General features: G+C 47.0%; 1 protein-coding gene across 1 annotated transcript in view; it reads left to right on the forward strand.

Annotated features, from left to right (window-relative positions):
* DPCR1 (diffuse panbronchiolitis critical region 1) overlaps positions 1–8,111 on the forward strand; it is a 17,559-nt gene extending 9,448 nt beyond the window's left edge. The window contains exons 2-3 of the mRNA XM_011999106.1: positions 4,239–6,397; positions 6,857–8,111. Coding sequence (XP_011854496.1) covers positions 4,239–6,397; positions 6,857–7,003 — 2,306 coding nt within the window. The 3' untranslated portion in view covers positions 7,004–8,111. The remainder of the gene's footprint in view (positions 1–4,238; positions 6,398–6,856) is intronic.
* Positions 8,112–9,669: the final 1,558 nt, after the last annotated feature.

The raw sequence follows: 9,669 nt of genomic DNA on the forward strand, positions 1-9,669 counted from the left end.
CAGACTCTCGCTCTGTGGCCCACGTTGGAGTGCAGTGGCATGATCTTGGCTCACTGCAACCTCCACCTCCCAGGTTCAACTGATTCTCCTGCCTCAGTCTCCTGAGTAGCTGGGATTACAGGCTGCCGCCACCATGCCCGACTAGTTTTCATATTTTTAGTAGAGATGGGGTTTTGCCATGTTGGCCAGGCTGGTCTCGAACTCCTGACCTCAGGTGATCTGCCCACATTGGCCTCCCCAAGTGCTGGGATTACAGGTGAGAGCCATTGTGCCCAGCTGATGTCCTCCCTTTCAAATGAGTGAACGAAGCAGATGGCAGGGACCTTTGGCACTGTGCATTGTTTTGATGTTGTGGGATTTGTTCTTATTCTTTTATCCCGACTGAACATCCATTCACAATGTCTTGTGCTAAAGTTGGATTTTCTCTTCTGCACCTCCTGCCTATTCTTCAATGACCAAAACAGTTCTTTTCAGGCTACGATGGTTGTATGTGGAATGAATATCTCCTGGTGAAAACTTCCTAGGGAAGTAAGTCACTACCAAAAGTAGATCATCTGGGGAAGAGATGCTTCTTTTGTCCTGGGGGTTTACACTGATTTGCCTCTTGGCTGTGTCAGGACCAAGGAATCCCTTGAGCTTTACCTCAGCTTTTTACAATCTATGGTTCCACAACTGTTTGATGCAGATCTAAAATTCTAAAATCTTGTTATCTGAGTCTAGTTATGGACTGTGATCCTGCGGTTTAATGAGAACTGGTATCCCAGAATTGGTGGGCCAGAGGCCGCCTTTCAACATCTTTTCATCTCAGAGCTCAATTACCTAACAGCGGAAGTTGCCCCTTGGTGTTCCAGCCTGCGGAGGTCACAAATACATTTGGTTTCTACTTAATGTGCATTATGAAACGTTGTTGGCAAGGCTTCTAAGGAATTTTCATCAGTCTTGTTCTTTCATTCATTAGTCGACAAATATTTACAAAGTGCCTCCTATGGACCAGATACTGTTCTAGGCTGGAGACAGTGACAAACAAAACAAATAAAAATCCCTGCCAGGGCAGGCCAGGCCAGGCGCAGTGGCTCATGCCTATAATCCTAATACTTTAGGAGGCTGAGACAAGAGGATCACTGAGGACCATAGTTTGAGACCAGCCTGGCCAACATAGTGAGACCCTGTGTCTTAAAAAAAAAGGGGAGAGGGGCATAGTGGCTCACATTTGTAGTCCCAGCTGACAGGGGGCTGAGGCGGGGGGATTGCTTGAGCCCAGGAGGTCAGGGCTGCAGTGAGCTGTGACCATACCACTGCACTCCAGCCTGGTGCAGAGTAAGACTCTGTCTCAAAAACAACAACAACAACAACAACAACAACAACAACAACAACAACCCTGGCCGGACGCGATGGCTCATGCCTGTAATCCCAGCACTTTGGGAGGCTGAGGTGGGCAGATCATGAGGTCAGGAGATCGAGACCATCCTAGCTAACACAGTGAAACCCCATCTCTACTAAAAATACAAAAAATTAGCTGGGCGTGGTGGCACATGCCTGTAGTCCCAGCTACTCAGGAGGCTGAAGCAGGAAAATCACTTGAACCTGGGAGGTGGAGGTTGAAATGAACCCAGATCACACCACTGCACTCCAGCCTTGGCGACAGAGTGAGACTCCGTCTCAAAAAACAAAAAAACAAACAAAAACAAAACCCTTGCCATAGTGGAAATTTAATTGTATTTATCACATATCAGAAAGTGATGATCAGAAAGTGGCCCAGGAATGCAGAGGCTGCTGTATTCAAGAGGGTGGCCACAGCAGGTGAGAGGTGGATGGGGCAGGCAGGAGGGTAGGGCTACTGCTCAGGCTCCCCTTACAACCAGGAGAAGGACAGGGCAAGGCATGAGATTATTTCAGAGACTACAATGTGGATTCAACAAACATTTAAACAGCTTCTGTGCTCCAGAGTCTGCCATGGTCCATACTTCCTTTAACCCTCACATTCAGCTGGTGCAGTCAGCATCATGGTTATTTACAGTTGAGAACATGGAGCTTCAGAGCACTTAAGTGACCTGAGCAAGAACGCAAAACTGTTGAGGGACTGAGCCTGGATGCCAAACCTGTCCTCTGATTCTTTAAGGCCAGTGGAAATTGCCCTTTGCATTGCTGCCAGCTCATTTATTCACTCGATAGATAGTCATTCATCCCTTATCATGTTTAAAAGCCTCTGGAGCACAGTGAAAAGTCTAATTTTGCCAATTACTTAACCTCTTTACATCTCCTTTCCCCACCTGTAAAACAGTAAGATCACCATCCTCACTTCACAGGTTCATAATTATTTGATTAAATAAACAAATATATGAACAGCACCTTTCAGGGAGTCCACATATGTCAGTGTCCTTTCTTCTTTAAAAGACTGGGCTGACCTATTGGCTGTGCACTGTGGTCTTCACCAGCAACGAACTGGGCCCAGGAGCCCAGACGCATGTTCAGATTCTGTCTCGACCTCTTACTTCCTGGGTGTCCTTGAGAAGATTACTTAACCATTCAGAACCTTGTTTCTTCATCTATACAACTGGGAGAATAGGAAATAGTTCTCAACCTCAACAGGTTCTCATGAAACGTAAATAAGTTAACGTATGCCCTCACTTGTAGAACCTGCCTCTCTCATTGTAGAGCTCCAGAAAGGTTGCCCGTTGCTATTGTTGTGGGACTATGTCCAGGTCACTTTTCCTCCGTGAAATGTAAATTTCTCAGATGTAAAATAGGGGAACTTGACCGCTTCTAAAGAGCCCTGTGGAGCATTGGGAGACCAATCACCATAGAAGAGAATCCAGAAAGAGAATGTCTGTGAGGCCACCAGCCACGTCCCAGGGCTGGGGAAGGTGTCCAATAAACAATAGCTATTACTGGTATTGCTGCCAAGGAGATCATGTAATGGGATTGGGAGAGCAGAGTGCAGGCCTGATCATTCAGCCTCCTTCTCTCCCCTCACTCTCAATTCCTTTCAGAGACTTGGGCTTCTCTATTAACCTCACACCCTTCTTGTCCTGCCCATATTTCTTTCAAGGACTGAGCTCCCCAGGCCGATTCTGCCCATCAGCAGGCAGGTGGACTGTGGTTTCTTGTGATTGGGAATAGGTCCAGGTTCTGGTTGCCGCCTTAAGCTAACAGGGACTGGAAACCTCAGTTATGTAACGACACTATCTCTTTCACTCTTTGGCGATCTCTTGGCCTTCACTCTTTCGGCTAGGTATCAGAGACATCTCCTCTGTCTCCATCAGGTTGTTTTTCCATGGAATTAAGGCGTGCATCTGTCCACTGATAGGGGCGTTTTCTCTCACACCCTGTCCTTAAACATAGTCAGACCCTCCCACAAGCTAGTTGCCTCGTTTACTCCTGTCAGGACCCCCAAGCAGATCTCTTTTCCTTTCAAGATGGCCCCCTTCATCTATCCCCAGTTGGCTTTAAATGTGTGAAGAGGGGGACCCAGTGGGGTGACCATAAGGGTTGGGTCATCTCATCCATTCTCCTCATCCAACTTTATCTCCGAAATGAAAACTTCCCATCCCCTTCCTCTACTCATCCTCCATTCTTCTTATACATCTCTCACTCACAACCTGTGTCTACCTGCTAATCCCTATGGGAAGTTCTGCCAGAGGTCTTACCTCAATTTCTCACACTGTTACATTTGGGATGGTGTTAGAATGTTATGGAAAGGTGGAGAGTCTAATGTTTATTCCTGGTCTTCTCAGCTATGCCATGGAAAGGAGACTCCATTCCATAAGTTACAGACCCTAAAGGGGCACCTGCACAGTAAAATGCTAGTCCATACATGCCCTCAAAACCTTATCATTGGATAGGCGTGGCAGGGAGTGGAGGTCGGCAGGCATGCAAACAACTGTAACGTGAAGTTGAAGGTAACAGGACAGAATGATGAATAAAGACCTTTTCAAGCACTGAAATGAAGCTGGATTTAATCTGTTTAGGCAGATCAGAAAAGATGCCCTAAAGCCAGAAGGCCTTGAGATGGAGAGTTGAGGAGATGTGGAAGGGGATGAGGTGGCAGGCTTGCTGAAGGCACAGCCTGAGCCCAGGGGCTGGAGGTGAGAATGGGGAATAGATATCATAGTATTCAAAGGAGACTGACTGGGGAGTCACACTGTGGGGAGCAAAGAGATCCCCTAGAGAAGGAGGTGGGAAGGGGGAGTTGGAGAAGATCATGGGGAAGTTTCTTATTTGCCTCTCCCCCTCCACAGGTGCTACTGCATTCCAAGAATATCAGAAAACTGGGGAACTCTCAACATCTGATCACATATTTCCCCTCACTCCAGGCCTTGTTTATAGTATCCCTTTGGATCACACTGTTCATTCAGGACAAAGACCTCCAGAGCTCCCTAAATCTACAGAAATCCATGAACGAAAACGCCACTGCACCACCACACGCCCTTCTAAGCCAACTGACAAGCCTATAGACAACTCCAAAACTACAGACCACAAAAGCTCTACAGATAATCATGAGGCTCCTCCCTCTTCTGAAGAAAACTCCAGCAATCAAGGGAAAGACCCAACGATCCGGAATCAGCACTCTGTTGATCCTGCTTACTCCACTACCGCACATAAAGAATTCTCTGAAAAAAAACATATAACGCCAGCACCCAAGAGCAAAATAAATTGTCATAAGTCCACAACAGGCAAATCAACAGCAACAAGAAAACCAGATGAAACTGGAAGATCTTTGGAAAAGTCCATGAGTACTTTGGATAATAAAAGTACTACCTCACATAAGACTACAACTTCCTTCCACAACTCATGCAATTCACAGACCAAGCAAAAAAACACATCTTTTTCAGAAAAAATCACAGCAGCCTCAAAAACAACATACAAGACTACAGGAACCCCAGAAGAGTCAGAAAAAACTGAAGATTACAGAACAACAGTTGCCTCAGATAAGCTCCTGACAAAAACTACAAAAAACATACACGAGACCATATCAGCCAATGAGACACAATCTCTAGCAAAGCCTACAGAACATGGAGAAAGGACAGCCAATGGGAACACCACACCATCCCCAGCAGAGCCTACAGAACATGGAGAAAGGACAGCCAACGAGAAAACCACACCATCCCCAGCAGAGCCTACAGAAAATGGACAAAGGACCCCATTTGCCAATGAGAAGACCACATCATTCCCAGAAGAGCCTACAGAAAATAGAGGAAGGACAGCCAATGAGAACACCACACCATCCCCAGCAGAGCCTACAGAAAATGGACAAAGGACCCCATTTGCCAATGAGAAGACCACATCATTCCCAGAAGAGCCTACAGAAAATAGAGGAAGGACAGCCAATGAGAACACCACACCATCCCCAGCAGAGCCTACAGAACATGAAGAAATGACCCCATTTGCCAATGAGAACACCACACTATCCCCAGCAAAGCCTACAGAACATGGAGAAAGGACACCATCAGCCAACGAGAAGACCATACCATCTCCAGCAGAGCCTACAGAACATGAAGAAATGACCCCATCGGCCATTGAGAACACCACACCATCCCCAGTAGAGCCTACAGAATATGGAGAGAAGACTACATTGGCCAATGAGAAGATCACAGTATCCCCAGAAGGGCCTACAGAACATGGAGCAAAAACTACTTTGGCCAATGAGAAGATCACAACATCTGTAGCGGAGCCTACAGAACATGGAGAAAGGACCACATCACCCAATGACAAGATCACCTCATCTGCAGCAGAGTCTACAGAACATAGAGAATGGACTACATCAGCCAATGTGATCACACCAGCCCCAGCAGAGCCTATAGAACATGGAGAAAGGACCACATTGGCCCATGAGAAGATGACACAAGTCACAAAAAAGTCTACAGAACACCCAGAAAAGACCATGTCAACCACAGAGAAAACCACAAGAGCCTCAGAAAAGCCTACACTACACTCAGAGAAGACCAGATCCACCAAAGAGAAAAACACATCAGTCCCAGAAAAGCCTACAGAAAACCCGAGGAACACCACACTGACCACTGAGACCATAAAAGCCCCAGTAAAGTCCACAGAAAACCCAGAAAAAACAGCAGCAGTCACAAAGACTATAAAACCTTCAGTCAAGGTCGCAGGAGACAAATCTCTCACTACTACCTCTTCTCATTTAAATAAAACTGAGGTTACTCATCAGGTGCCCACTGATTCTTTCACCCTCATTACACGTAGAACAAAGTTGAGTTCTATCACATTAGAAGCCCCAGGCAACGAGAGCCATCCATACCTCAATAAAGATGACTCACAGAAAGGTATCCACGCTGGACAGATTGGGGAGAATGATTCATTCCCTGCATGGGCCATAGTTGTTGTGGTCCTGGTGGCTGTGATTCTCCTCCTGGTGTTCCTTGGCCTGGTCTTCTTGGTAAGGGACAGATGTGCCCCATGGAAATCAACCTATGGGATAGGGAATTGGGGACACATTAAGGGTCAGAGTTACAGGGAATAATGAGTCTAGGAAAAGAGACATGGCAGAAGTGGGAGGAACAGTAATAGAGGAAGAGTTTTGGTGAAAACTGAGGAGAAAGACAATAAATACACAGGAGGTAAAAAGCTGGAACTGGAGAGAAGGCTGTGGCTGAGAATGAAAGGGCGTGAAAGAGAAAGTGTTGGGGATGGAGAGTCGGGGGTATGAGAATAGGAGGTATAAGGACAAGGAGAATATGGTAGAGGAGGGAACTGGGACTTATTGTATCGGATCTAGAGCTGGAATAAACATCAAGGTTCGGATGGAATCTTGAAAATAGAATGAAGACCTGAGGTGAGTGTTGAGAAAAACAAATCGCAGACGGTTCTCATTCCTCCTTTCTCATCCCAATCACAGGTCTCCTATATGATGCGGACACGCCGCACACTAACCCAGAACACCCAGGACAATGACCCAGAGGATGAGGGTGGCCCCAATTCCTACCCAGTCTACCTGATGGAGCAGCAGAATCTTGGCATGGGCCAGATCCCTTCCCCACGGTGATCTTGGAATAGGAGCCCAGCCCTGGCTCTTCCATGCTCTGCCCCTTTCCTGGATGAGGAACTGGACTCACAATTTCTATTTCCTGGACTACAGGAAGGGCAGAGAATACTGATGGTTACCAGTATTAACCCTTCCTCTGTTCTTCATTGAAACTGGTTGGCGAACAAAGTGATAAGCAAGGAGGATGTAAGTTTAGGGGTCAAAGAACAAAGAATGAATAATACGAGCAGACATTCTCTGTAGAATGTGATGGTCTGAGAACGAAAAGGTGTTTGATGGACATGTTGGGGGACCAATGCAGAACTGCACTGAGTCCTAAAGAAAGGACAGGAGCCTTAGAAGGCAATGCCCCAGACTGACTTGTGAGTGGGGATTATGGGGAAAGGGAGAGACTGAGGGCAGAGTCTCTGGGTTTCAGGACAGCATTGTTATTTCCATTCACTATTACTTAAGAGTTTGCATGTAAACAGGCTCATCTCTGAGTTTTCAGGACCCTTGCTTCCGCCCCATTTTCTTAATAAAAAAAACAAAAAAACAAAACAAACAAAAAAAACGGATCCAAGAAGAAAAAAGAATTTATTTCCTTCTCCACTCTCTCCATGCCCTGGAGAAAAAAAAAAATTCAGAAGAAATCACAAATCTCTCTCATCCACATGGTTGACCCCTCTTCCTCCCAAATCCCTTAGTTTTCCTAAACGTCTACAGTGGACACCCTGTTGGTTTGGCTTGCTGGGTTGTGGGTGGACACACAAGGAGGGGATTTTTGTTTGGCCAGCAGTCTCACCCACTGATCTCCATCCCAGACTTTCCCTGATGGTGTCTCAGCATTTATTTTCCTGTCTCTTCCACCAAAAGTCAGCTGTGGCTTTATGTCGTAAAAGTTACCCATCTTCTCTACCATCCCCATACTCTCCCCTCCCACCTTCACCCCAGATTCCAATTTTCCTCCTTGTAGTCATTTCATCTATGTGTTTTCTACATTTTCTCTCTCTCTCCTTATGGCCATTTCACCTTACTACTGATTGGGCAGAGGGGAAAAGAAGAATGATGATAATAGTTTCCTTCTACTGACCTTTTTTATAATAAAGTATAACATGTTTATAAAGGGCATCATAGTTATTAGACTATCTATTGGGAGAAAGTTCTGACTGGTGTTCCTGGCTCCAGCTGAGACCTTACAGAAGAGGAGGAGCTGGAGGAGATGGAGGGCAGGACTGGCAATCTATGGAGGGTCAAGAAAGGGGAGGCTGAATTTCTATTGCTCCAAAAATGCCTCCTTTCTGGGTTTAGATAAGAGCCAGCCTTAGTGCAGGCCGGGTTTATTCGCATGGTGGCAAAATGAGTAGAAAAACCTGTCAATTAAAAAGCAAGTATTTTAAAGCACCTATTATATACTCTGTTGAAGATATAAAGAAGTATAAGACATAGTTCTCACCTGAGACACAAAGATAGGAAAATTAAAATTAAATAATTTAACAAGAGTTGTCACAAGGTAGGTGCTATACAGAATAAACAACACCCTAATTCATTAAGCCCAACTCCGTGAGTATCTGCTATGCCCCCTATTTATGTTAGGACACCAGCCCTCCTCCAAAACCATTCTGTGCCGATGTCAGTCCCAACAGAAACTTCCCATCACCCATGCAGCCTTGGCTCTCTTACCAGAGGAAGATGGCATCATCACTAACAGAAAAGATGCCCCACTTTGCTGCCAGGCTCCTAAACGTAACTCCATCCAGAATCAAACAGTGGGGCCACAGGTCACCCACTATCTGTTCCTTTGGGCATCCCCATTTGCTGAAAGCTGGAAACCTATCATGGTCAGTAATCCCAACCCTGACACTGATGTCATTGAACTATCTGGCCCTGGCTGGGCTGGGAAGGCCCTTATTACTGAATCTCCCACCAGAAACCCACTCTGCTAACGGCAAGATTGAAGCTTGACTCTCAGAGAGCGGGCATGCCAGGTGCCAGAGGGACCCAGATTTAGGCCCCTGGAGAAAGGAGGTAGAGGGACACCTGGGTTCCGGAAGGGGCTGGAGAGCCCTCGAGAAAAGGAGGAAGACGCCTGGATTTTAGTTGTCTGAGCAGGTGGTGACTCAGCCTGTGGTATCTGCCAGGACAGGAGTCTCTCTCTGCCCTGGGAGGGATGCAGAGACCCCTAAACTCAGCCTGGACCCCAATTCAAAAACAACGAAATAAAAACATCTCTGCCCCTAGAGTCCTAAACATCCAACCGGACAGACCCCTCCCCTATCAAGAGACCAAAATGCAGCACTAGGGGTCAAACGGAGATGGGGAGGTTCTTCGCCCGGCAAATGCGGACTGGGGGCCTTGGGGCGCGGCGGGTGTCTCCTTCCCACTTCTCTCCCCTCTCCGTTCCCCGCTAATTATCACTTTGAAATCCAGGTGGAAATCCTTTAACAAGCTCCAGGACTGGGCCCTCATTAGGGATAATTACTTAATGAGTAGGACACGAGAGAATGCGCTCTCTCAGCCCCCAGGGAGGACACCTCCGGGGGAGCGAGCGCCCCGAGGGCAGGCGGCGGCCGGGGCGCCGGAAGCTTCTGTCCCGGCGGAGTTGGAGAGGGGACTCCGGTTCCCCGAGACTGCGGTCCTCCCTCATTCTTCCGGGTTCCACTTTGCGGGAGGCTTCTGATCTCTCG

The sequence above is a fragment of the Mandrillus leucophaeus genome, unplaced genomic scaffold (genome assembly GCF_000951045.1).
Source record: "Mandrillus leucophaeus isolate KB7577 unplaced genomic scaffold, Mleu.le_1.0 Scaffold581, whole genome shotgun sequence".
In the NCBI taxonomy this organism is placed as follows: domain Eukaryota; kingdom Metazoa; phylum Chordata; class Mammalia; order Primates; family Cercopithecidae; genus Mandrillus; species Mandrillus leucophaeus.